Source organism: Agelaius phoeniceus, chromosome 26, assembly GCF_051311805.1.
Source record: "Agelaius phoeniceus isolate bAgePho1 chromosome 26, bAgePho1.hap1, whole genome shotgun sequence".
NCBI lineage: Eukaryota > Metazoa > Chordata > Aves > Passeriformes > Icteridae > Agelaius > Agelaius phoeniceus.
The window spans coordinates 2360911-2387338 of record NC_135290.1 but is presented as its reverse complement, the minus strand read 5'-3'; the positions used below and the strand labels follow the sequence as shown (position 1 = coordinate 2387338).

Here is a 26428-nt window from a genome sequence, read left to right as displayed (position 1 = left end):
CCTCCCCAACACCCTCCAGAATATCCCAGGTTACCCCCCCCCCCCGCTGGGGTGAGCCCCAAGGATGGATCTGGGGCTGCACAAGGACATTTATTAAAAAAAACAAACAAACGAACAAACCAACGAAAACACCAGTCAAGTGAAATGGGGGAGTGGAGGGCAAGGAAAGGGGTGGGGAGCAAGGAGGGGACAAGGAGCAGAGCAGGGAGCAGAGGCCAGCACAGCACCGGGCAGCCACGCTCCCTGGCACTCAGAGGGGCAGGACTGGGGCTGGCAGCCCCCACTGCCCAGCTGGCAGGGAGGAGGGACAGGCAGGGAAGGCAGACCTGCCCCGGAGGGGAGGGAAGGGCTGACAGAGGCAGCAGGAGCTGGGTGAGCAGGGCAGAGCCCCCTGCCCAGCAGGACCCCGGCCCAGGAGCAGCACCGCGGGCAGAGCAGGGCTGAGCCCGCCTACATTCAGTGTGAGGGGCAGGGGCTGCCTGCGTGTGGACGGAGCAGAGACCAAAGCACTTGTGTGCCCCTGCCCTGTCACAGGGAGTCAGGGCAGAAGGCACGATCCCAGGTAAAGGGGATGCACAGGGCTCAGGGGGCTCCCTCTCCCCAGGCAGAGGCGGGAGCTCAGTGCTGTCCCTGCCCTGGGCAGATCCTGATGAGGCAGCTCCAGCCTCACCCCCATTCCCTAGGAGAGGCAGCCAGAGCACCTCAGGGATAAAAGCACCAGCCCCCCAGCCCCTGTGGCTCCCCAAGAAGGAAAGCCCAGCTCCCCAGGCTGCTCAGCAGCACCAATCCCTCCAGCAGCTCCTACCAACACAAAGAGTGGGGCTGGATCCCACAGGAGCCCTGCCCCTCCCACAGGAAGGCCGGTGGCCACAGCAGATCCAGACCAGCCCCCTCTACTTGTCGATGAGCCCCCCCTCCTTGAGCTTGAAGTAGAAGAACTTCTCGAGGGTGTTGGCACACTTGCAGTAGTCGCTGTCGGGTGGGTTGTACTCGCGGCAGTTGGTGATGATGCGCTGCAGGTCGGCAATGAACAGCTTCTTGGTCACATAGTAGCGGTTCTTCAGCCTCTCTGTCATGGTCTTCAGGTCTGCAGGTGGCACAGATCAGGATCCCTCCCCCAGACACTGAGCTGGACGGGTCTCAACTCACCCCTCTCATTCTGGACTATCCCAAGGCTCCCACCGCCCCAAACCTGAGTCCCCAGCACAGACCCCACGATTAATGTGGGGTTCTCAGCCCCCTCTGCTGATTAATGTGGGGTTCTCAGCCCCCTCTGCTGCAATCCTGTCCTGGGGTGCTGGACACACCAACCTACCAATGGGGAAGCGGATGATTTCATAGTAGTCTGGTGCCTCTGACTTCTTCACCGGCTCCATGAAAGGCCACGCACTGGGGTGGGTCTGGGGAGAAGTGGGGGGCAGTTGGAGCAATGAACACACAACCCTTGTCTGCTCCAGCACCCAGGGGTCCTGCTCCCTCCCACACCCAGCAGTCCCCAAGGGCAAAGCCCTGTACATCCCAAGGGAGGCAGCTCTGAGGGCTGTCAGGGAGACAGGCACCCCAGAGCTGAGGGTCCTTTCCTGCCCACACCTTGATCTGGGCCAGGAGGTTCTTCAGCATGTTGTAGAGCTGGTCTGGGTCCTTCAGCTCCTTCCTGCAGGACAAAGCCAGTGCCCATCAGCCTCTCTCCACTCCAGGGCCAGGAAAACACCAAGACTGAGGCACAGCCCGAGCTGAGCCCCCAGCCCTGCTGCTGCAGAAGGGCAGCAGCAGCAGCCCACGCAGCACTCACCCCTTCTCCTTCCCCAGTGGTTTCCAGCCTGTTTCTCCTGGAATAAAGTGTCAGTGTCACCATGTCTGCTCTGCAGCCATGGGGAGGAAGGACAGAGCCCCCCCTGCCAGGACTCACGGATGCCAGGGACGCTCTCGATGGGGATCTGCCTCACGCCCTCCTTGAAGCAGGTCAGGCCTGGGTAGACCTTGCGGATCTGAGCCTGTTTCCTCTCAATCAGCTTCTTGATGATCTGCATGGAATGGGGGGTGGAAGGGAGCAGGTGAGTGGGGGCTGCAGGATGCTCCAAGGACCCCACAAACCCACCGTGCAGGGCCAGAGACAACCCCAGTCAATATCAATGCCACCACTGCCCCCTCGCTGCCCTGCAAGTCTGCACTCAGGGTCAGCACAGCCCCACACCTCTCCTCTGCCTTCAGGGGGTGGCTGGCAGTCACCTACCCTTGTGCCCACCCCTGGGCCATACCTCCTTCTGCTTCTTGATGATGTGAGAAAGCTCAGTGTAGGGGATGCGGGGGTTCAGCTCACACTCCATCAGGGTCGCCCCCTCGTAGTCCTTGATGTATCCCAGGTAGCGGCTCTTGGGGACCTTGATGTCCTTGGAGAAGCCCTTGGGGAGAGGGGCAGGTGGGAAGGGGTAGGTGGAAGGGGGTAGGTGAGCAGCAGAGCTGGGAGCAGCTCCCAGGGGAAGGAGCCCACCTGCTTTTTGAAGTAGCCAATGGCATACTCGTCTGCATAGGTGAGGAAGTAGAGGATGTTGTGCTTGATGTGGTACTCCTTCAGGTGGTTCATCAGGTGTGTCCCATAGCCCTTGGGGAAGTACCATGAGATGGAGATCGTCTCAGGCAGCCCCAGCTGGGATAAACAACCCCCTCCCACCCATGGAAAGGGCAGCTGGAAGATGACCAGGAGCAACTACCACAGCTTGGGGGTGTCCAGTGCTGAGCAGGTTTGGCTGCCCAAAGGGCTACAAAGAGACCATCCTGCCCACACCAAACTTTGGGGGGGGGGGACACCTGTATGCCCACCTCCCTTCTCTCACCTTCACTTGCTCATTGGAGGTGACAGCACAGAAGACAATCTCCGTGAAGCCTTGGGTAGGGAACATACGGAAGCAGATGCCCCCAATCACTCGTCCATCCTTGATCAGTGCCAGGGTCTTGTGCTTCCTGCGGGCAGCACGGCCGAGGGTGAGGGGAGCCCCCCACACCGGCCCCCATGCACCCCCCAGCCACGCACGGGTCAAAGACGAGGCGAGTGATGTACTCCTTGGGCATGCGGGGCAGCTGGTGGGAGAAGACATTCTGCAGCCCCACCAGCCACATCAGGATCTTCTTGTTGGATTTCTGGGAGAGGGAGTTGCCGATGACGTGGAACTCGATGATGCCGCGCCGCTCCTCCAGCCGCGCCGTCTCGTCCCGCGCCGCGTTGGCCGACAGCAGGCTGGTCTGGGGGCACAGAGTGGGGGTCACTGGCACTGCACACCCTCTTTGGGGGAGCCCACCCCACCCTGGCACGCTGGGGAAGCAGCTCTGTAGTAATTCAGCCTCCTGGAGGGTGCAGGTTTGCCCCTGAGCAGGGTACACAGGCCGGATAGCTCAGCCCTTTTACAGGGACAGACTGCCCAAAACCCAAGCAGCTCTCAGCTGCTGGCAACCTTAGCAAGCTTAAGGGATATCAGCTCTTATAGTGATTATCAGCTCTTTGTGATTCCAGCTCTTAGCTTGCAAGGTGCCACAGGCAGGCAGACTCAGGGCAAGAGAGGAGAAGGCCATTCTGGCATTCTGCAGTAATGTCTGCAAAGAGTTCAGTGACAGCTCTTCTCCAGAACTGGGCTTAACCAGCCCATTATATAGGGTATAGGGGGATCAGAAATTGGCCAATAGCAGGGGTTAAGGAGAAGTGACCTATGGGGTTACAGAGAGATAAGCAGGGGTCCAAAAGGCAGAAGAAAGGGCTTCCAGCCATTCACTGTGACTTGGCATTTCCTATCTTTAGGCCTCTGCCCTCCATGGGGCCCTGGCAGGCCCTGTGCCTGCTACACTGTAGGCCATGGAGGCACCCCAACATCCCCAGGCCATACCTCGGGGCCCAGCATGGCAGCAGGGTCCGTGATGGTCAGCATGACCTCGTTCACCAGCTCCATGGGGATGTCTCCCATGACACGGATCCGCTTGGCATCCTCCAGGGTCAGGCTCTCGGGGAGCTTCCTCTTCTCTCCTGGCATGGGAGCAGAGCGGCACATGCACTGCTGGGAGGGACCATGGACAGTTCCAGCTTTCTGGAGTGGGCTCAGGTGACCTTACCTGGCAGGGGCTCTGGGGTGCTGGTGTCCAGGCTGGTGGCTGAGCTGCTGCTGCTGAGCTTCTTGCTGAAGAGAGGAGTGGTGGGAACGGCAACAGTGCTGACTGCAGCTGCAAGAAACCCACGGTGCCCATGACTGAAAATGCCTTGTGAAAATGCTCAGCCTCACTTTGACCCTTTATCCCTCAGCCCCCAAATAGAGGGAGGGGAAAATCTTGAATTATCCTGAAATACCTGGGCGAGACACCAGCTGGGCACCCTCTGCAGCTGGCACTGTGAAATCAGCCTCCCAGATCGGAGAGTTCTCACCGTAGATCTCCTCCTCCAGCATGGAGAGGAACCTGGCAGGGAGTGGCACATCAGCATGCCAAAGGAGGAGTGCCCTCCAGCAGCCATCTCCACACCGGGCACCTACTTGGGGAAGTGGGTGAGGATCAGTGTCCGCTTCTCTGGCACCAGCTTGTCCTTCTCCACGCGGAATTTCTCCAGCAGCTGCCGGCGCGTCACCGTGAAGATGGACTTGAGGAGGCTGCGCCCAAACACGTGCGTGGTCTCATAGCGGGGCAGGCTGTCACAGCTCTGTGGCACATGGCAGTAGCACAGCCACCTGTGGGACACGAAGGGGGGCTCTGGAGACAGGGCTGGAACCATGTTGGAACCCGGGAAATCCCTCTGGCTGCCCTGGAGGACTCGAGCCCCTGCCCAGGGGGCTCAGAGACCTTGGCACAGAGCCCAAGACCCCTGTGCCTCTGATTTAGCCCTTGGAAAAAACAATTACCAACCTTCTATGAAGATTTACAAGCCACGAAAGTTTAAGTGGAATGATAGTGAATTGATCACAGGGTGAAAAATAGATTTTGGGGTTTTTAGAATGGGGGTTCAAGGGGCAAGATGGAGGAATCTGGGCATGGCCAGCCTTTCTCCTTCTTCTTCTTGGCCTCCATCTTCTGCTGTGATGGTGGCACTTTTGGATTGGTTTAGAGTAGAAGCTCACTGTCTAACATAGGTGATAGGTATTGGAAAGTAATTGTAAATATTGTACAGGTAGTTTTTAGTATAAAAAGATAACACCACCCCAGGGAGGCAGAGTGCCTCTGACTGTCTGGCTGAGTGGACCTCGGCAGGTCAGGAGAAAGAATTTTATAGATAAGATACAATAATCAACCTTGAGACCGAGAAATGAAGAGTTCTGACTCCTTCTTTGACTGCCAGGCTGGGAAAAGAGACTTTTTAATACATCTTAGGGTCCCTCTGACCAGCTAGAGAGAACCAGAGACCCCAGAGCAACCATATCCCTCCTGGGACAATATTGCTGGGAGCAGGCTGGATGAAGGCACTGCTGACATTTAGAAGCATTGGCACCTTTAGGTGCCTGCTCTCCTAGTGACTGACAGCCTGGCAGAGCCCAGGGTGGCTGGCTCAGAGGCCCCCTGCCCTCCTCACCTGGTGTAGTTGACCTTGTAGGTGGCCACGTCGTCATTCTGGGAGCGCTGACGGAACTGGGACGGCGTCTCCAGTTTCCAGTAGTTGAGGCACAGCAGGAACATCTTGGAGAGCTCATACATGGTCTGGCGCTCCTTGGGTGGCAAGTGGCTGAATTTGTACTGCACGAAATTCAGGACTCCCTGGGGAGAGGAGGGCACAGTGGGAGGGTGCCAGGAGCTGCTCTGGGCTCTTCCATGCTGCCTCCCAGAGAGTGAGGGGACTGTGCAAGAGCAGCAGAACACAGGACAAGCCATCAGGGCAGTGCACCAGCCTGCCAGCAGCCTCACCTGCTCAATGTTTGGTTTCTCAAAGGGAGGACTCCCCAGGGACCCCTCGACCACAGGCTGGCTCATCTGCAGGATGCACTTCCGCAGCAGCTACAAAGACACCAAGAGACATGAACTGGATATTCCAGGAAAGGTGGAAGTGGCTGAATGCTGCCATGGGGCTGCTCCAATTTCTACAGCCAGGAAGGCACCGGTGCTGCCCTTGGAGCACACCCATTCATCCCATAGAACTGCCCCCCATGGGAATTCCAGGCCAGGAGAGCAGTCACTCCAGAAGAGAGTCAGCATTCCAGGTCTCTGGGCTGTGGGATGGTTCACAGCTTCAGCACCAGCTCCAAGAGAGCACAAACAGCGGGACAGCAACCCCCAGAATGACCAGAAACTCTGCACAAGTCCCCCCAGGAGTGGGGCAGTGAGACCTGCCCAGCCCCAGACTCACCTTGAACAGGTAGAAATACACCTGCTTGGTGTCTGTGTCCTCCTCCTTGTGCACTGACATGAAGAGGTTCTCCACATCCACCACCATGCCCAGCAGACGGTTGATCTCCTCCTCTGAGACGTTCTCCAGGTGGGACACGTGGTCAGCTGTGCCACGGAGAAAGCCAAGGGATCAGCACCACAAAGAGAAAGCCAAGGGATCAGCACCACAAAGAGAAAGCCAAGGATCAGCACCACAAAGAGAAAGCCAAGGGATCAGCACCACAAAGAGAGAGCCAAGGGATCAGCACCACAAAGAGAAAGCCAAGGGATCAGCACCACAAAGAGAAAGCCAAGGGATCAGCACCACAAAGAGAAAGCCAAGGGATCAGCACCACAAAGAGAAAGGCAAGGGATCAGCACCACAAAGAGAAAGCCAAGGGATCAGCACCACAGTATAGGAATGTGCTTCTTGTTGATGGAGTGACAAAACTATCTTTTGTCTTCTTAAAAAGAAAATAAGCTTAGAAGTGCTTCTCTTCAATCCAGTGAAAAGACACCTTATAGGACTTGGGGGACTCCACCTCAAATTTAAGGAGAGCTAATTGGACAGGAGCCAAGAAGTTTTGTTTGGGCAATTTACTAGAAAAAGAAGAGAACAAAGAAACTAATTGCTTTTGTGAAGTGTTTTACTAAGGGCAGGAGAGCTTTCTGCGCTTAGTTTTTCTCTGTAAAGAGTTTGTTATTTTGCCTTTTATTAAAACCTTTTTGTTTCCAACACTGCAACACAAGCCATCCTGCTGATTTTATGCCTTCTAAGGTAGCTGAGCTATCTTGGGTGTGAAAAAGACCTCCAAAAGCTTATGAGACCTGGCTCAAAGAAGCTCCTATTTCACCACAGTGAGAACAAGGGATCAGCACCCCTGGCCCTGCCCAGGGGGTGCCACAGGAGTTACCCAGAGCATGGCCACAGCTCCTGCAGGGTTCGCTCAGGTTGGTCACTGGCTGCTGCAGGTCCATTCGAGGGGCTGTGGGGGGGTTGGGGTTCTTCCAGCCATTGCACTTGCAGGCATCGTTGGCCTGGGAAGAGGAGAGGGACAGCAGTGGTTGTTGCAGTGGCTGCCACCTTCTGTGGCCAAAGATTTCCCTAGCTCCCATCTACCCCTTTTCACCCTGCCCAGCTTTTCTCAGCCCCCACCACCCCAATACTCCCCCGTGCAGCCCCAGGACTCGGCAGCCCCTGCTCAGTGACATCCCTACACCTCCCTTGGGCAACTCAGCACCCTCTTCCTGCACCCCCCGCCCAGCACCCCCGTCCTGCACCCCATGTACATCCCAATCCCGCATCCTTTGTCCATTTATTCCTTCCACTCACCCTCCTGCATCCCTAAATTCCCCTCCCACACCCATACCCGTCCTTGCCACCCCCTCCTGCATCCCCCACTCGGGTCAGCATCCTCATCCTTCACCCCCCACCCATGCATAGCACTGAACCCCCACTCCCGCATCCCCTGCACCCCCACCATGCCCGTCCTTGCATCCCCCACTCATGCACAGCCTCGAATCCCCCCTCCTGCCCTCCGTGCCCTCCCGGTGCCGCCGTCCCCACCTTACAAGCCGAGAACACCCCCAGCTTCTCCAGCTTCTTCCCGCGGGGGAACCCCCGCACCTGCGCCTTGCGCTGGCTCGCCCGCTGCTGCTGGCTCAGCCCGGGCCGTGCCGGGTCGCTGGATCCCGCTCCTCCAGCCGTTCCCCCGCTCGCCCCCGCTGTGGCCGCCGTTGCTGTGGCCGGGCCCGGCGGGGGCCGCCCGGGCTGCGCGGCCTCCGGCTCCGCCATGCCGGGCCCGGCGTGCGCCCCGCGCGCACTGCGCCTGCGCTCCGGAAGCGCAGGGAACGCCGGGAGTTGTAGTTCGCGGCGGCGGCCGCGGGGGAGGTGGCGCCGCTGCTCCCGGGACAGCGCTCCTGGGACCGGTTCACGTCACCCGCTGCCCCAAACGGGAGCAGAGCTCCCACTCGGCACTGCGGGTGGCGTGAACCGCCCAGAGAGGATCGAGGCCCGGTCATGACGACCCACCGCGACAGCCCCTCACGGGACGATGCCGAGCCGTCGGTGCCTGGCGGAGCGCTCGCACCCCTCCGGTAGCCGGTAGCGCTCCGCTGCCTCCCGCAAATATGGAGCGTGGCCACGCCCTGTTCTCCAAACGCGGTGTGTGACCCGCCCTCCGCCTGCTCGCAGCCGGCTTGGGCGGCCGGTGCGGAGCGTGGCCGCGCCTCCTGCCCGGTACCGGCGAACCGGCTCCGCCAGCAGGGCCGTTTATGAGAGACCGCGCCCCTTTCCCCGCGGGGGAAGCGGATTAGCGGCGGGCTGGTGGGCGGAGCTGCGGGAACAACCTGGAATGTGCCAGCACTGCCGGCGGGGCAGGCGCGGGATTGTTCCAGCAGCATCCCGAAGATGGGAATCACTGGTCCCAATGCTGCCCAGGGGGATGCTCAGGACCTGCCGGGGATTCTCGGTGCTGCTCATGGCCTGGAGACCCTCGCACATCCTCCTCTGCCAGGGCAGAGCTGGGCAGAGGTGCCAGGGCCGTGCCTGGTGCCAGCACAGCCCCGTTCCCCACCCTGCCATCGTGCTGCGTGGGAACGGGCAGGAGCACTGCAAAGCACAGGGCTGGGCAAGACCAGAAACACCGAAACCACACAAATAAAAGTTAGGAATATTTATTACATATCAAAAAAAGCCACATGTTTCGGGCAGACACCACGCCCCGGGCCATGGCGCGGTCCCGCTCTGCGGCCAGCAGCTGCCCCCGTTGTCGCCAGGCTCAGCCTGGTCCCCGTCGCTCCTCTTCAAGCCTTGGCCCGCTCGGCTCCCTCCTCAGCGCTGCCAGCTTGCTGTGCCACCGCCGGCCCCATCTGGATGGGCACATTCCTCTCGGGAGCGGCCGGCAGTGCCAGCTTGGGGGCCTCGATGCGGAGCTGCCCGTCCTTGGACAGGGAGCAGGTCAGCGCCTCGGCGTCCACCTCCTCGGGCACGTCCCACTCCCGCTTCAGCACCTCGTACTTGTAGGAGAAGGAGCCCTTCTCGTCCGTGCTCTGCGTCTCCTTCTGCCCCACCAGCACCACCTTCCTGCCCACCACCTTCACCGACAGCTGCTCGGGAGCAAAGTCCTTCACGTCCTGGCACACAGAGAAGCCGTCCCCGGAGCTCTGGGGCAGCGCTGCGCTGGTGCTGGAGGCGATGCCGAGCCGGCCGGGGCTGCTCCCGCTGCTCAGGTACTGCTCCACGCTGCTCATGAACTCCCGAGCCCTCTCCATCTCCAGCCGCATCTCCCGCTCCAGCTCGGCGAAAAGGGTGCCTGGATGTGGCCAGAGGGTGCGGACGGGTCCCAGCCACGGGAACAGTGAGCTGGACATGGGCGGCATAAAGTGCAGGCGGCAAAGCATCTCTGCTCTGAGCGAGGAGTGCTCCTGGCTGTGCTGCTGCTGCTGCTGCTGCTGCTGCTGCTCGGTGCAGTGGCTGGAGCCGTGCTGGGCTGGGGAAGGGGAGCAGCGGGTTTTATTCTCCCCTGCCCAGGGGTGTGTCCCTTCCAGAATGCTCTCTCCCCCCACGCAGCCTCCTGGAGCCATCGCCTATTTTTGAGAGGCTGATTATCCACCAGCCAAAATAGCAGCGCCTGTTTCTGGGGACAGGTCACATGCCACAAATAGGGAGCCGCAGTCACCGCCGTGAGCTCAGGTTTCTGCAGAGCCATCGTGATGCAGCAGGGCCCGTGGGGCCATGGCCGGGGGGCTACAGAGCCCTTCCCTGGCCCCCCTGCCAGGGGCTAGGTGGAGGAAGGCTCCACTGTGCCAGGAGCTCATCACTCCTGCCAGTACAGGAACTAATCCCACCCCTGTACATGTCCCATGGCATCTGCTGCCAGGCACCTCCGTCACTTTCTGGGACCCCTCTCCCTGCTGGGTACCCCCATCCTGTTCTGACCCCTCAACACCCAACTGTGCACCCCACCTGGGCATGGGGCTGACCCCTAAACACCTCACTGTGCACCCCACCTGGGCATGGGGACACGGGCTGACTTCTGGTCTCACCTGAGGGGACCCACCTGGGCACAGATGGGGGGAAATGGAACACAGGGGAGGGTGGGGGGAGGCAGGGAGGAGACGAGCCCAGACGCACTCCGTGCCTGGGAAATGCAAAGGGCACAGATTTTTGGCAAGGGTGGCTCAGGCATCCCGCTCGGAGGCTGAGGTGATGCTGCTAATTATAAGCCAGGAGAGCAAAGCTGTAAGAGTCAGGGCGAAGGTATGCCGGGCACGACGTCAGCCCTGCCTCTCCTCACGGATGAGTAACAAGAATGAGCTGGAACGGGCTGGAAAGAGCTGAGCTTTTCTCCCGAGGCTGACGTAATGTGCGGGACAATGCCACGCCTCCAGGGAATCGGGTATAAAAACCTCCGGCGGCAGCAGCGAGGCAGAACGCTTCCAGATCACTGGAAAGAGAACAGCAGCAGCAGCAGCAGCAGCAGCAACAGCAACAGCAGCAGCAGCGATGCTTTGCCGGATGCACCTCGCACCCTTCGCCTCCAGCTCCCTGGCCAGCCGGCTGGGCACAGTGAGGACCCTGTGGCCGCACGCAGAGACCATCTTCACCGAACTGCAGCAGGAGATGGAGAAAGCTCGGGAGTTCATGAGCAGCTTCGAGCAGCTCCTGAGCAACCACGGAGCCATGGCCATGGAGCAGAGCCCGAGCAGCAGCGTGAGCCTGAGCCAGAGCTCCGGGGACGGCTTCTCTGTGTGCCAGGACGTGAAGAACTTCGCTCCCGAGGAGCTGTCGGTGAAGGTGGTGGGCAGGAAGGTGGTGCTGGTGGGGCAGAAGGAGACTCAGAACGTCGATGAGAAGGGCTCCTTCTCCTACAAGTACGAGGTGCTGAAGCGGGAGTGGGACGTGCCCGAGGAGGTGGACGCCGAGGCGCTGACCTGCTCCCTGTCCAAGGACGGGCAGCTCCGCATTGAGGCCCCCAAGCTGGCACTGCCAGCTGCTCCTGAGAGGAGTGTGCCCATCCAGGTCAGCCCTGCTGCCCCACAGACCGGACCAGCTTCTGAGAACGGAGCCACCAAAGCCCAGGTGTGAGAGGATGGGACCCGATGGCCACGGCAGGACCGGAGCAGACAGGAGCAAGTCTCGGGTTTAAGCCCAGACAAGCTTCATCAGCAATGATGCCATTTTTTTCACTAAACTGGAATGTTTTTGTAACCAATAAAAATACTTTTGCATTGAATCTTCTTTTGTGTTCTCTGGGCGTTGATTAATGGGGAGGCTGCACCCTGCTCTTGGTGCCAGAGGAATGGGACGCACAGGGAGGGAAGAAGCTCTCTTGCTTCTCAGGGCAGCACCAAATGGGGTCAGACAGCAGACCCAGAGGGTTCTGTGAGGGAGGGGAGAGGATCTGGGAGGAAGGGCAGTCCCACTCACCTGTACAGGAGCAGCAGGGGTGCCTCACCCTTTCCTCACGCTGCTGCCAGCATCATCTCCAGCTCCACAACCCCAGCCAATACCCATCCCCACACAACAGGGAGGGAACCGCATCGGGCTGCCTGCCTGGGTGTGGTGTGAGACTGCTGTAGCCACACTTTCCCCTTCCCAGCTTGGCAAGGGGCTGCTGGAGTCCACCCTGAGCTCCAAGGAGCAGGGAGGGAGAAGCCCAACCCCGGGTGCGGCGCGTAACCACCACAAACACCCTGCTCAGGCCCGGGCAGGCAGCAGCTGTGTGGGCAGGCAGCAGGTATGCAGGCAGGAACGCCTGTTTGTGCTAAAGCACCCTGAGATCACACACACCAGGAACACCAGCAGGTCCCCAGCCTCGTTACTGAGCCCCTGAGCACCTGCTGCAAGCAGCAACACCCTCCTTAGGGTACCACAGGTGCCTTCACAGAGACTCCAAGTCTAGGAGGAAAGCAGGCAGAGGAGCCAGCAGATGGCAACAGCACCGCACACAGTGTCCACTGAATGGTTCTGAGTGGCATCAGGGAAGCTCCTCTCCAAACTGGTCCAGCTCTGGCTGCCTGGGGAAACCAGCAGCATCAGCCCACCCCACACAGCAAGCACTGGGTGGTCCCACAGAGATCCTGAGCACCTGCAGCAGCTAAGCAGGGCAGGCACAAACAGCACCACACAAAGGAGCCCACACCCCACAGGCAGCCCAGGCTCCAGCATGATCCCAGGCACTCCATCACCAAATCACTTCAGACCCTTCCCGCTTCCAGGATTTTAAGGAAATCCAGCATGAGGAAGAGGCACTGAGACCTTGGATAGCAGATGAAGGGCACACAAGCCAAGGTTGTTCATACAACTCCACTCACAAGCTCTGTGACCCAGCTCCTCAACTGAGGGGGGCAGTTGGCTGCACATCTCCATCCTCAGCCTCTCCTGAGCACAAATGGTGCTGCTGGCAGCACAGCTGGTAGGGATGGAGCTGCAAGGGGCTGCTCCTTCTTCCACACTGACTCCAGGTCCCAGGGTGTTGGGGTCTCATAGTCCTTGCAGCAGTGACAGGAGAGCAGCATCTTCCCAGGCCATTGTGCTCCAGGGACAGGCATTGTGTTCATGAATTCTGGAGCACCATCCCAAGCCTGTCCCACTGCAGAGCAGAGCTCCTCCACACACTGTTCCCCCACCCCTTCCCATCTTGCATTGTAGAGTTTCCCCAGAAGTATCAAGCAAGGAATAATTCCCACAATTTCCCTCAAGCTTCCTTGAGCACACTGGAGCCAAGTGAACAGCAGCAGCATCATTGGAGCAGCCACACAGCCCAAGCTCAGGAGCCCCATTTCTCCCTCCTCAGGAAGGAAGGAAGGGCCCCATTTCCCTACCATGATGTGGGACATACCAGGAGAAGCCCAGCACAGCTCAGCTTCCACCAAGAACTGTTGTGCTCAGGTCCAGTCCCTGCTGCATTAAGAAACATGAACATTGTTGTTATGATAGGTTTATAAAAATTTTGTTTTAATCACACAAAACTGAAGTTTGTGATGAAGACTAAGTCAACAGTTCCTCTTAAATACCAGGATGCATAAGACACTGCATTAGGCACTAGGCAGCAGCCAACATCAGTTAGAGTCTGGCAACAGAAGCCATTTAATACCTCCCTTCATTCTTTGTGGAATTACAGGCTTTTGCAATACATGTCATTCCCACCAACAGGTTACCCAAGGTTTCCCCCACCCCACCTCTGTACATCAGTAAACCTTGTGTATTCCCACCAGAGCAGGGTTAACAATATTAGTGGCATCACAACCATCAAGAAAAGGACAAATTTCTATACAAGATTTTTTTGCAAAAGTTGCAACAGGATTAGTGCATTACGACAGAACCGAGAGAAAAGAAGAGTTGGCATGCTGGAGTCCAACACAAAGAAAGACAACAGGCAGCTCGTTGGATGTACTATATTGACAAGATACTGATTGGTTACATGGAGAAACATACAATACAAAATACAGAAGAAACCAGTTTTTGCTTCCCTCTGCCCCACCCCAAATACTCATCGTTGATTTGGTCAATAAGTGGCCCAAGAGCCGGAGTTTGTCTCTAATGCTACAGTTTAGTGGTTGTTCTGGGCACATCGTACGGGATCAGCCTCAGCTCTTACAGACAGGGAACTTTAAACACGTGTCCCAATATCCCTTTGTTTCCCATAGTGAACTACAGTGCTGTGGGACCTGGCTGCTGCTGGCCTCACCTGCGGGACGGCCACGCTGGCTGGGCAGACACCAGCTCCTGCATCCACCACCACCAGGAAGAGGGAAGAGCAGAAGTTCATATATTAAAAAAGTGACTTAAGACTTAGAATTGAATTAGTATTTGTACAGAAAGGTGCAGGTGGAAGAACTCCCTCCAGCCTATGATCAGAAAGGGATGGAGAATCACGGCGGCGCCAGCAGCAGCCGCCCTACGGTAAGTGCGATCGTTAGCGTGGGTTCCAGTCACTGCTCCAAGGGCTCGTGGGCTGCAGCAGCTGCTCAGTTGCTGCAGCACTGGCTTCTGCTGGGCTGGCTGCTCTCCTGAAGGTCCACCACCCGATTCCTGCCCGGGCCACCAGGAGCGTTCTGGGGTTCGTTTTTTGGCAGTTTCTTGGCTAGGAAGGAACGGGATTGTTAGCAGGGTTGTCCAGAGAGGTCAACTGTCACAGACACTTGTTATGAAAAATCCTTTTGTTCTCCTGAGAAACTGAGAGGCCTCAGAAACAAAATGTAAACAATAATTATCTGCTGCTGTGGAATGCAACAGGTGCATCTGGGATTGGTCTCATATGGTTGTTTTTAATTAATGGCCAATCACAGTCCAGCTGTCTCGGACTGTCTGGTCAGTCACAAGATTTTATAATCATTCCATTCCTCTCAAGTCTTCTGATGAAATAATTTCTTCTATTCTTTTAGTATAGTTTTAATACATCATTTACTTTTAATATAATATATATAATAAAATAATTAATCAGCCTTCTGAAACATGGAGTCAAGATTCCCATCTCTACCCTTGTCCTGGGACCCCTGCACCACAGCCAACTTCCTCACACTGTGCATCCCAGGCTGGGTGCAGCCCGCTCCAGCCTGAGCCCTCACTGCCAACAGTTTGGGACAGCACAAACATGCAGTTTGCCACCCCTTCCTCAGCTCTGGCTGGCATCAGACCTGCTCCCACCTCCATCACCACCCCAGACTCAGGGAACCTTTGCAAGGCCAAGGCTCCACACACTCAGGGAATGACCCAACACACCAGTGTGGCAAACTGCCCCAGTAAGAGCCAGCAGCCCTGGCTGACACAGGACCCTCCTGGGCTGCAGTGCTGGCACTCAGAGCTGCCCCAGCCCCACACCAGGCCGTACCTATTGCCATGAAGATTTCATTCACATTCATCGCTGTCTTCGCTGACGTCTCCATGAACAGCAAGCTGTTGTCATCTGCATATGTCTGTGCATCCTACAAACAATCACATCAGAGTGCTAAAAGCAGCCTGGCAGGAGGCCTGAGCAGACTTTATGCACTTCACTTATGTCAACACACCAACTGCTGGAGAAACACTGTGTCCCACCCTGGGCCAGAAATTCCCTCCCTTGTCCCTGCTCCCACCTGGCCTGGACAACCCAGGGACATGCTCCAGCAGCAGCCAGTGTCCCACAGCTGGGCTGGGGCACAGCCTGACTGAGCCACACAGCACCTGGGAGTTGGGTCAGCTGGCAGTGTGCCCCCCATTGCAAGGGCACCACGAGCAATCCTGTGCAAGGGCTGGGTAAGAACCTCTCCTGAGCGCTTGCCTCAGATGAGGTAAGAGCTGTGAAGAGCAGAGAACAAGCTGGGAGTGATTCCTCATGTGTCTCATACCCAGAAGATGCTGTTTCATACCCTGCAGACATCCCCACATGAGTAAGGCAGCAAAGGAGGATGAGGACAGAAGCTTGTGCTCTGTGGGCCTCCTCCTCCACATTCACAAGGACTTTCACCAGCCAGGGCCACATGTGTTGTTACAGAAGCAAGGGCACAGACCCTGCTCAGTGGCATCCTGCAGTCCTCAGCACAAAACTTCACTTTCATTCTCCCTCAAATCACATTTTCCATAGCTGCCACCTCCCTCACTTAAGCAAATATATCCATTCCTGACCTGCTAGGGTAACAACTTCTCTGGATTCTCACTCACCTGGAAGTCCACAGCTCTCTTGTTAGCAAGGTCTGCCTTGTTTCCTGCTAGTGCAATTACAATATTGGGGCTAGCCTGCCTCTGCAACTCTTTCACCCAGTTCTTGGCTCGTACAAATGTGTCCTGGAAGCAAACAGGAGGCAGCAGTCAGGAAGGGCAGCCATGTAGGAATCCAGAGGGCAGATATGATTAGAACAAGGCTTTCCTGTGAGAGGAGTCCTGCCTCTGCAGCACTTGGCAGCAGGATCCTTTACCAGCTCCCAGCCTTGGCCGGAGCTGAGGAAGAGGCCGTGAGCAGTTTTCAAGAACTTGGCAGCCCCAGCCAGGTACCTGCAGGGCTCTGACCAGGACACAGCCCCAGGGAGCAGCCCCTGGCACAGGGAGAAACCCCTGGCAGCCGCCCAGCCCTGCCCAGACTCACTGTGTTGGTGATGTCGTAGACCACGATGGCAGCCTGGGCCCCCCGGTAGTACATGGGGGCCAGGCTGTGGTATCGCTCCTGCCCCGCCGTGTCCCAGATCTCAAACTTCACCGTTGTGTCATCCAGACACACTGTCTGTGTGAGGAAGGCAGCTGCAAGAGAAGGGGGTTTGCCTCAGCTCCAGCAGGGCCCCTCAGAGCAGCTCTGCTGCCACATGGGAGCGAGCTGAGCCCTGGAGGGGCCGGTGCCACTCGTTGTGGCAGCTGCAGCTCTGCTGTGTCACAACCCAGAACTGTCACACAGTGACAGGAAGGTGGCTCAGAGGGCCCAGGCAGCAGCCAGCCCCTGGAGCATCCACAGTGCCAGACCCTCCCAGCAGCCCTGACAGGGATCACACAGCCTGTGGCACCACCAAGATCAGACCTGGGGAGCACCAACAACAGCACCAAACTCAGCCCGCTTACACCACACAGCCCAGTTTAGTAACTGGTTGCTGTCCCAGTGAGTCTAACACCACATGTTACACCCAGCACAGAGGCACAGACACAGACTGAGGCAGAGCACAGCCCTCCACAGAGACATTAGGCCCTGCTTGCCAGGAAACCACACTTTGAGCTGTGCTTGCTCCCTGCACAGGTGACAGAGAAACAACTCAAGCCTTTTCTCAGGACGCCCCCAAGTTTTGCTGCTCAGAGATCCATGTGCCAACCAGCCTTTGGTTGATTGGTGACACCTTGCTAATGATTACAAGCTAATAAACTACTGGACCTGAAAGCACTGTGAAAGCAGTGAACAGAATCAGGCTAGAAACAGCCCCAAAATCCCAGGTCATGGTCTGAAAAGATAATTAAGGGCCATAAACCAAGCTAAAGGCCTCAGTACCAATTAGAAGCTGAGGCACTGGAAACAAAGCCTCAGAGGCAAAGTGTGGGGTTGCCATAGCGTTATTCTCTGCTGCGCTGATCATTACACCAACAAACAAATTGTGAACCAAGAGTTAAAGCATTAACTGTTTGGCTCTATTTATAGCAAAAATCCAAACCAAAATAGCCAGTCTTGTTCCTGACACCCCAGACTGCCCCAGCAAGGTCAGCACCTCCTGGAGCTGGCACTCACCTCCAATTGTGCTCTCCTGGTACTCGTGGAACTGCCCCTTGACGAAGCGCAGGACCAGGCTGGACTTCCCCACCGCTGACTCTCCCAGGAGAACAAGTTTGAACTGGCAGATTTTGTTCCCAGCAGCTGGTCCATTCGGTCGGGCAGCTCCACCTCGACCTGCCATCGTGGTGGTCTAAGTGCAGGAGTGCCTGGAGTTAAGGATGCTGCAGGTTCTCCACCTGTAGGCAGGTTGCAACTGGAAGAGGAGGTCAGGGTTAGTGACAGGCTCAAGGGACCAGCTGTACCAGTTCTAGAGGGTTGGTTTGATCTGCAGCCACCATCAGCACACACTGGTGGTGGTTCCTTCCCACAGAGCAGTTCCTGCCAGGCAGCAGCCCCTGCAGCAGGATCTCAGCCTGCAGAGCCTCCCTGGAAAAGAGGCAATGGTGATACAAGCTCTCCTCCCCACCAGTGGGCCCTCCAGCACTTCCACCCTGTGTGGATGCTGCACACACCTTGCTGGGGTGAGGCAGGTAAGGAGCACCCAGCACACAATGGGTGTTACTAGAGCTTTGTCTACTCAAACAGCAATTACTCAGTTCACAGAGGTACCTGAGCCTGACCTTTAGCTCCCTCCTCCTTTCCTGAGTTCACAAGGAAGCAACTTCAGACTGGGAATGCTGTGCAGAGCCATCCCAGTGCCACAGAGGCAGGAGGCAGCTCTGCAGGTCACGAGGCACTTGGACAAAAGGAATTTCCAGAGCTGTCTGTTTGTCCTGAGGCACTTGCACCACAACATTCTGCACCTCCCAGAGGTTCCAAGGATGGCCCTGGAGCCAGGCAGGTGGGCTGCTACAGGGGAGGTACCTGACAGCAGCTGCTCTCTGGGCACAGGCTGTGCCCTCAGGGGCTGACAGCAGCTCCCCCTCCCATTCCTGCAGCACACCAGGAATTCCCCCACCCACCCCAGTGCCTCTGCACCCTTATCCCACAGCGTTCCAGGTCACCAGGCTACTGCTCCTCACATGGACTGCTCAAAGCCAGCATGGACAGACAGCATCCCCTGCGATCAGCACTGCCAAACACTCCCCAGCACCAACCTCCAGAGTGTTGCAGAAGCACAAAACCATGGCAGGAACAGCAGGACAAGCTGATCTACATCCAGAGTTTCCCACAAGTGAATCCCAAGGCCTCCCTAAGCACTGAGCTCTGCTGCCTGCAGAGAACAGGAATGCTTTCCAAGTACACAGTTACAGATTTAGGCACATTTCCTGTAGCCTTCACAACTCCCACTTCCCTGTGGATGATAAATGCTACAGCTGACTGCATCTGCTGTGGATCACCACTTTCCCTTCTACTCTCCTAAATCAGGCTGTTTGTTGAAAGAAAATGCCCCAAAAGCCAATTTCTCCTCATCCTGAAAGTACTCCCAAAGAAACTCTGCACATCCTGCATTTTCTCAGCAATTAGATACCCATGAATGAGAAGTTTCAAAGAGGTCAAACTGGAGCAAACTGTGAACAAAGCTCAAGCCTCCTCAGCACAGAGAAGAGCTTCAAACAGCTGCTTTCCAGGGCAAGGCCTGTCCAGCTGTGACTGCTTGAGGTTACTTTAACTATGCCTCAAGTTTAAACAATCCCACAGCTTGACAGGGAACCTGCAGCCATTTCAGAGCTACTCTGCAGCCTGTGAGTGCCAGCAGCTTACACAACACAAAGCACTTGAGCATACACTGACCTAGAGACATCTCACCTCAAATTGCTCTGAGCAGGAGGCTGTCACACAGCAGCTGTTAAACTGGTACCACTCACCAGACCTGGCAGGTAGGACAGAAACAGGGGAGTAAAACTTCTGAGTGCTGTGGGGTGTTTTAGGAGCCAGAGCTGTGAAGCCATTGCTCTGAGTCCCAGTGTAGGGTTAAGCAGTGAAGATATTGCAATTCAGAGCTGGGTCCTTGCAAGCAGCACAGTCAGGACTCCTCTTCTGAGGAAGGGCAAACACTGCTTGACAGGATGAGAAAGTTTGGTATCAAACATACCAACAACTGGCTTTGCTGGACAGTGGGGCTGCAGCAGGGCTTGCTCTGGCCAGGAGCAGCTTGGTCACCACCAGCTTCAAGAGGCTCAGCAGCAGCTCTGCATCTCTACCAGCCTGAAGAGGCTTCACCTTTTAGAGTTTCCCCTCTAACAGAGCTTGGAAGGGAACAGCTTTGGTTTAACCAGTGCCACAGTGGCAGGAGGCAGCTCTGCAGGTCATGAGGCACTTGGACAAAAGGAATTTCTAGAGCTGTCTGTATTTATAACTCCCTGGGCAGTCTATCAGCTCCACTGCTGCTCCAGAGCAGCACCGTGCACAAACACTGTGTGAAATCACAGTGTGCCTGAATTATGGCCTCCTGAAATGTGATAGTGGTGATTCCCAGAGCAAAACAAGGAAATGAGCTTGTTGACATCCTCGAGTCTTAGCCTGACCTATATTTCAAAGAACTTGATGCATTTTGCCATCTGCTTGTGCTACAGGAGCTCCAACAGAATGAGGTGAGCACATCTGTGTTGAGCTCACTGTGGACAGCCACTGGTCAGTGGCTGAGCAGGCAGAGCAGCAGAGCTGCTCCAGTTATGGAGAACCAGATGATCATCTAAGGGTGGTCTGATGCTTGGATACAAGATTACACAAGATTATATGGCTTCATGTTCACATGAGAAGTTGCCAGATCTTTCAGATGTTTGAAGTGGAATTTAGAGACCCTAACTGGTGGCCTTGGGCTAAGGACACAGCCAAGACCTGGACAACCAGCTGATGGTCACAGGAGGAAGCAAATAACCCAAGAAAGTGCCACCAGTGCTGCAGACAGCAAAAGCACACTCCCTGGCAGGACAGGAACTTTCTGCCGTGTCTGAGGATTCCAGTCAGGCAGAACTCAGCTCTGCAGAGGCAGCAGGCAGATCTTGATGCATTTTGCCATCTGCTTGTGCTACACAATGAGGTGAGCACATCTGTGTTGAGCTCACTGTGGACAGCCACTGGTCAGTGCAAGCAGAGCTGCTCCAGTTGTGGAGAACCAGATCATCATCTAAGGGTGGTCTGATGTTTATATGGCCTCATGTTCACATGAGAAGTTGCCAGATCTTTCAGGTGTTTGAGTGGAATTTAGAGACCCTAGCTGGTCACTGGAGGCTGCTGCACTCCCTGCCTGCCCAAGTGCAAGAGCATTCTCCATGAGCTCCATAACCCTCAGCCAAGACCTGGACAACCAGCTGATGGTCACAGGAGGAAGCAAATAACCCAAGAAAGTGCCACCAATGCTGCAGACAGCAAGCACACTCCCTGGCAGGACAGGAACTTTCTGCCAACACGTTTGAGGATTCCAGAGAACTCAGCTCTGCAGAGGCAGCTGAAGTGCACAGCCTGAAGCCGTGCTGGATCAGCCCACACCCACCATGGACACTGACCTGAGGAACAGGCACTGCTTCCTGCTGTGTGAAGCCATTTCTCTGTGCTCATCCTCCCACCTCTCCCAGCAGAGGATTGGGCACTCACCCTCCCTGCTCCCCACGAGAACACTGACACTGGAGCCACGGGTCAGGCAGACCAAAATAACCACAGCAGCACCACACAGACAAGGGAAAGCAGCTGAAACCCCAGCTTGTCATGCTAATTCAAGCTGTCAAGGCCGTGAAAAGGAAGGGGTACTCATGTAATCAAGATTTACAGGCATTAATTTCCCTCCTAGTTTCTTTTAACTAGTGAAACCCAGCAGCTGGGAGATCACAACTGCATTTCAAGCCATGAAAAGGCTCTTGCTGTTTGTTTACCTGCCCTACCCACCTCCTGCTCACTGAAGCACACACAGGAGCTCTGCATCCCACAGCACAAGCACTGATTTTTTTTTTATTGTGAACTCTTAGCATAGTTTCTTGTTTGCTTTGAGATCAAAGCCAAGTAGCAATTCCTGATGCTGTCCCACAGGTGAGAGCTCCAGGTCTATCACTTCTGCAGTTTGTGCTCCTCCAAGCCCTCCTCTGCCTGCCAGGGTTTGCTGGAGGGGGCTGTACACAGCCAGGAATATTAAATTCAAGAATCTGAGTGCCCTAAATGAGAAAGCACATGCCATGGCTGCTGCACTCCCTGCCTGCCCAAGTGCAAGAGCATTCTCCATGAGCTCCATAACTGGAATAGCACCAGAGCTCATTTCAAACAAACCCACCCAGGACAAGGACACAAATCTCCACATGGGAATTACTGTCAGATCCCCATGTTAACCCCTGCAGGAAGCTGCTCACTTAAGGTGTCAGAAGTTAGAGAATCTGATATTTTTGCCCTGTGTTCACCCAGTAGCAAAAACTACTCTGAAAGCTGAGGATATTTAGAAACCCAATCCTGAAGACTCTGGTTACCCAAACTGCTGCTGCTCTCAGCTATGCAAGGAGTTGCTTCACTGGAGATTTGCTGGCTCAGAACCAAAATACTCAAGACAAAAGCCCCAGTGAAGTATTTATCTCGTTAAATAGCTGACAGTGTTACATGAATTCCTTGGCAAAGGAAGCCCTGAAGTTACCCAGTGGTTTTGCTTCACCTCACACTGCACAGGGAACTGGCCCAGGGCTGCAGATCAGCTTCAGGACATGGAGTCAGGAGCAATTTGCACAAGCAGGACCAGCAGAAAGAAAGTGTGGGTCCCACCAGAGCCACACACAGAGCACACTAGCCTAGGCTAGCACAGCAGCATGGAACATCAACCTAATATTCCAACTCATCAATATGATTAATCAGAACAAACCTCCCGAGCCTGACTGCAGGAGGGCCCAGGCTGCAGAGAAAGGAGGAACAGACCCAGCTGTTACAGAGGAGAAGAACCAGGAAACATTTAACCTACAGAGCTCAGTCCCATCAGTCCCAGATCCAACCAGGCTCAGGCTTTACCTGCTGGCCCCACTCCAAGAGTGCATGAGTTTCAATACTCCACATTTCCACAGAAAAGACTCTGCTTTTCCACAGAAAATACTCCCTGCCCTTCCACAGACAACCCTCTCTGCCCTTCCACCTTCTCCCTCTCCAAAGAAGGAGCCCTCAGAGCCCTGACCAGCAAGGACACAGTCTGGAGCTCAGGAATGCTCTGAGCTGGGCCACTCTCCCCTTCAGCTGGCAGGAGATGCACCACAGCCCTGAAGTGCAGATTCACAGACCCAAATCAGCTCAGGCAGCACTTTGAGCAGCACTCCCATGGCTGTGACTAACTTATGACAGTGTAACAACTTCTCTGTGCAGTCCCACGTCCCAGACTCACAGAGACTTGGACACGCTCACTTTAATTCAGAGGTAAATAGGATTTCAACTCCAAAGCTGAGCTATTCATCCAGCTACAAACCTGAACTGGTACCATCTCCTTCCCATGCTGTTGATACACACATCTGTTTCCTGACATTTGCACATCCACGGCCTCTGGAGCAGCCCCAGCAGCCAGCCAGCTGTTTTCCAAAGCAGCTTTTCCAAAACAACTCCATCCCCTGAGATTTCAAGGCCACCACCCTGCTGTGACCATCCCTCCAGCACAGACTTCTGAGGAAGAGTTTTACATCACCTCCATCTCCCATCAGCTGCCCACTGGGTCCCTCACCCACTTCCAGTTATCCTTTGCACAGGATCAGCTCCTGGATGCAGCCTGGACGGACTCAAATGCAACAAAAGCATCAAGGTTTTAATTCTTCAGCAAAAGTTGTTTAACTCCTGTTCAGATGCCCTCAACAGACACAGCTTCACTTGGAGCAGACACTCAGCATGCCCTGGATAGCACCCACTATTCAGTCAGCAAGAAGGCAACATCAGCAATGCAAAGCAGCAAACTGCCACCTGCACTGCAAAGAATCTGTGACCTTCAGAATATCTTTCCCAGACTGCACAAAGATCTCCTGCCTCAAGCAGCTCCTTATTTGGAGTGCTACCAAACCAAAGCAAACATGAAAACCAGTGTTTTCTTATCTGTTTATGCAGAGTTGCTCCAGCAGCTCATTCCTGTGCTCCAAGGGAGGACAGCATCCCCCCCAGAGCTCAGATGAATTTTGTACCTCCCCAGTACTGTCACATCCAGGAAGGGTTCCTGTTTCTGGCCACTGTCTAAGTGTTTTCAGTGTAATTCTGACAACTTCTCAGGACTTGCATAAGAGGCTGCAAACTTCATACCCCAAGGGAAGAAAACAGCTGACTCCAACATTTCTACATTCTATCCTCTTTTAAGTCTGCTGACAGGAATACTCTGGGCTACACCCACTTCATTAGAAGCGTTCCCATTTCATTTCCTGTGTCTGAAAGCGCTTGGATTCCTTCCCCCTCCCTCCTCAGGGAGATGCCATGGCCACCATGCACAACTGTGCAGCAGCTGAAGAACTCTGGATGCAGAGCTGGTGGCTGGCAGGGCCCAGAGGAACCCTGGAGCTGATGATCCCTGTTGAGATGCAGAAGGGCTTTGCTGGGATGGAGATAATCCCACATCTCAGCACAACAACTTGGCCAAGCACACACACACATCACCAAACAGTTCCTTCACACACTGCCCAGCTGTCCAACTGGCTGGGAAATCTAAAAATTGGTGAAATCTCAAAACCACTACACCAACACATCACTGGTTTCACGGGAAAGCAAAATAATCTACCAATGCCAAACTAGATAAATGGTTTATCTCACTAGATTCATACCCACATGCCAAGCCAGCCTTTCCCTCCTGCTCTCCAGTAACTCAAACCCTTCCAGGAGTCCATCTCACCTTGCCTGGCTTGTTCCATCACGTGGAGAGGCATCAGCACCCCTTAAAGAGCCTACAGAGACCCCTCACTGCCTGCACAACCTGCAATCAAATGCCAGCTAAATCAGCCAGAGCATCTTAGCAGAGAAGGCCACCCCAGCAGCAGATTCTTAGTCTGAAGGTGTTGACTGTTGCAGCAAACTGTTGTGACTCATGAGGGGTCTGAGGTGATTTCAACACTGAGACCCAGCTATGACCCCAAACATTCCTGTCCTTGAGCTCCCAGATCCAGCCAGGCTCGTGCTTTACCTGCTTGCCTCACTCCAGGAATGCACCTACAGCTACAATCCTGAATTCTTAGCCCTTTTCAGACACAGTTCTTTCACCTCATTAGCCTAGGTGAGCTGGAAAGAAATATGAAATACATTCAGAGTCACGGCAGAGTGGACATCAGTGGGTATTTGCAGGAAGCACCCTCAGACTCCATGGCAAGTCAAGACAATGGACTGAGTTGGCTTTTTTGGCCCCAGCCAAGGCTCAGAGGTGGCTCAGGAGCCCCAGCAGAGCACAGGCCCAGTGTGAGGCTGTAAACAGGGCAGCTCAAGTGTGCTGACCCTCCACACAAAAAGCTAAGAATAGCAGATGCAAGTTGTTCCACAGCAGACTTAAAATAGTCCCTCGCCATGTTCTCCTCCCCAGCCTCCCTGCAGGACTGAAAACAGCCAAGGTCAGAGCTCCAGCAGCCACATCCCAGCTAAAGCTCAGCTGGGCTGGGGTCAGAGCTGGGCTGGGCTCCCTGCAGCTCCCAGCCCCAGGAGCTCTGAGCATCACCAGGAACAAGGTCTGAGCAGTTTTCCCCAGGATTTAGCAGGGCAAACCTGTTGCTCACACTCCTGGTGCAATCCCAGCAGGATCCAGCTCACACAGCAGGGTCTGTCCTGCTGTGACAGAGCTCCAAGCACAGCCTTGCTGGAGATTCCCTTACAGACAAGCCACAAAATGTCCTGTGGGCATTTCAGGGCCCTCCAGCCCCACAGCTTTCCCTTCAGAAGGGCCCTGGAGGTGCACAGGGCTGTGCTGGGACCAGCAGTGACCCAGGACAGGCTCCCTGGAGAATCTGCACAAACCAAATCACCTCCTTCACTTCAGCAGCTCCAAAATGTCCCTGCAGCCCGTGGGCTTTGCTCAGGACCCTCCAGCCCCATGGGTTTCCCTTCAGAAGGGCCCTGGAGGGGCACAGGGCTGGGTTTGGCACCAGAAGTGACCCAGGACAGGCTCCCTGGAGCATTTGCACAAACCAAGCCACCTCCCTCACCTCAGTTCATGGAACCCAGCTGGGCCTCCTGGAGCTTCTATCCCCCCCTCAGGGGCTGAGGAGCTATAAAATACAATCCCATCATAAAACCCCGTCTGTGCCGGCACCACACCTTCCCCAGCCCCATCCAACTCCCACTCAGCCACGGCTGTGACAGGCGGGAACCGGGACACAACCCCCCGGTACCGGCTGCCGGTGCTCGGTCCCGCTGTGCCGGGAGCCGCTCCTGCTCACGGGAGGAGCCCGACCCGAGCACCCACAGCGCCGCCGGGACGCCTGCCCCGAGCCGGGCACGGTGCCCCGGGCTCCCCGGGCTCCCGTTCCCGGTCAGCACAGCCCGGTACCGCCAGGCCGGAGCTGCCGCTGCCCCGCCTCGCACCGCACGCAGGGCCCCGCTAGGCCGGCGCACGGCGAGGGTTCCCGGCGCCCTGAGCCCCCGCCCAGCCGGCGGCGCCGCCCGTCCGCTCCAGCCCGGGCACAGCCCCACCCGGTACGGCGGCGCCACCGAGCCCCCGCTCCGCTCCCGCCACAGGGCCCCCCAAGCGGCGGGGCCCGGCTGCCGTCCTCCGCCGGGGGAGATTCCGGGGAAGGCGTCCGACCCTCGGGCTGGGCTCGGTCGCCTCGGAGCGAAAGGCGCGGGCGCGGCCGCACTCACCGCCCGCAGCGCCGCTCCCGCCGGTGCGTCTCGCAGGCCCCGGCCCTCACTTCCGCCTTTGCCCGTTCCGCTTCCGGGACCGACCACCCCTTCCGCCCCCCGCTCGCCGCCCACAGGCAGGCGCAGCTGTCAATCACTCGCTCCCGCCCCGCCCTTTGGGTGCGCTGTGCGTGACGTCATGGCGCTCCGCGGGGGCTGCTGGGAGTTGTAGTCCAGAGGTGTCCCGG

At 56.3% G+C, this 26428-nt stretch overlaps 4 protein-coding genes across 4 annotated transcripts; 1 reads left to right on the top strand and 3 right to left on the bottom strand.

Moving 5' to 3' along the window:
• Positions 1 to 77: 77 nt before the first annotated feature.
• KAT2A (lysine acetyltransferase 2A) lies at positions 78 to 8580 on the bottom strand. The gene is made up of 18 exons (XM_054649845.2): positions 7895 to 8580; positions 7242 to 7365; positions 6308 to 6453; positions 5869 to 5958; positions 5540 to 5721; positions 4512 to 4703; positions 4331 to 4437; positions 4099 to 4206; positions 3876 to 4012; positions 3032 to 3240; positions 2835 to 2961; positions 2492 to 2602; positions 2259 to 2402; positions 1910 to 2024; positions 1793 to 1829; positions 1591 to 1654; positions 1316 to 1400; positions 78 to 1087 (listed from the first exon to the last, which is right to left on the bottom strand). Exons 1-18 carry the CDS (start codon positions 8120 to 8122, stop codon positions 894 to 896), a joined length of 2400 nt encoding a protein of 799 aa, XP_054505820.1. The 5' UTR covers positions 8123 to 8580; the 3' UTR covers positions 78 to 893.
• Positions 8581 to 8987: 407 nt separating this feature from the next.
• Positions 8988 to 10777, bottom strand: LOC129131099 (heat shock protein 30C-like). The gene is made up of 2 exons (XM_054649864.2): positions 10389 to 10777; positions 8988 to 9915 (listed from the first exon to the last, which is right to left on the bottom strand). Exons 1-2 carry the CDS (start codon positions 10515 to 10517, stop codon positions 9133 to 9135), a joined length of 912 nt encoding a protein of 303 aa, XP_054505839.2. The 5' UTR covers positions 10518 to 10777; the 3' UTR covers positions 8988 to 9132.
• A 57-nt stretch (positions 10778 to 10834) lies between these two features.
• Positions 10835 to 11564, top strand: HSPB9 (heat shock protein family B (small) member 9). Its single transcript, XM_054649867.2, has one exon. The coding sequence runs from the start codon at positions 10835 to 10837 to the stop codon at positions 11414 to 11416; it is 582 nt and encodes a 193-aa protein (XP_054505842.1). The 3' UTR covers positions 11417 to 11564.
• Positions 11565 to 13714: 2150 nt separating this feature from the next.
• Positions 13715 to 26317, bottom strand: RAB5C (RAB5C, member RAS oncogene family). The gene is made up of 6 exons (XM_054649866.2): positions 26202 to 26317; positions 17511 to 17748; positions 16395 to 16546; positions 15974 to 16096; positions 15165 to 15258; positions 13715 to 14417 (listed from the first exon to the last, which is right to left on the bottom strand). Exons 2-6 carry the CDS (start codon positions 17674 to 17676, stop codon positions 14302 to 14304), a joined length of 651 nt encoding a protein of 216 aa, XP_054505841.1. The 5' UTR covers positions 17677 to 17748; positions 26202 to 26317; the 3' UTR covers positions 13715 to 14301.
• Positions 26318 to 26428: the final 111 nt, after the last annotated feature.

Bases quoted from the DNA above. Each gene is read 5' to 3' on its own strand.
- LOC129131099 (XM_054649864.2), bottom strand. From the start codon at position 10,517: ATGCCTGAGCCACCCTTGCCAAAAATCTGTGCCCTTTGCATTTCCCAG. The intron at 9,916-10,388 runs GTGGGTCCCCTC...TCTCAAAAATAG, and splicing joins TTCCCCCCATCTGTGCCCAG to GCGATGGCTCCAGGAGGCTG.
- RAB5C (XM_054649866.2), bottom strand. From the start codon at position 17,676: ATGGCAGGTCGAGGTGGAGCTGCCCGACCGAATGGACCAGCTGCTGGG. The intron at 16,547-17,510 runs GTGAGTGCCAGC...CTTCTCTTGCAG, and splicing joins CCAGGAGAGCACAATTGGAG to CTGCCTTCCTCACACAGACA. The intron at 15,259-15,973 runs GTGAGTGAGAAT...GATTGTTTGTAG, and splicing joins AGAGAGCTGTGGACTTCCAG to GATGCACAGACATATGCAGA.
- HSPB9 (XM_054649867.2), top strand. From the start codon at position 10,835: ATGCTTTGCCGGATGCACCTCGCACCCTTCGCCTCCAGCTCCCTGGCC.
- KAT2A (XM_054649845.2), bottom strand. From the start codon at position 8,122: ATGGCGGAGCCGGAGGCCGCGCAGCCCGGGCGGCCCCCGCCGGGCCCG. The intron at 4,207-4,330 runs GTATTTCAGGAT...GGTTTCTTGCAG, and splicing joins CCAGCTGGTGTCTCGCCCAG to CTGCAGTCAGCACTGTTGCC. The intron at 2,025-2,258 runs GTATGGCCCAGG...CATTCCATGCAG, and splicing joins TCATCAAGAAGCAGAAGGAG to ATCATCAAGAAGCTGATTGA.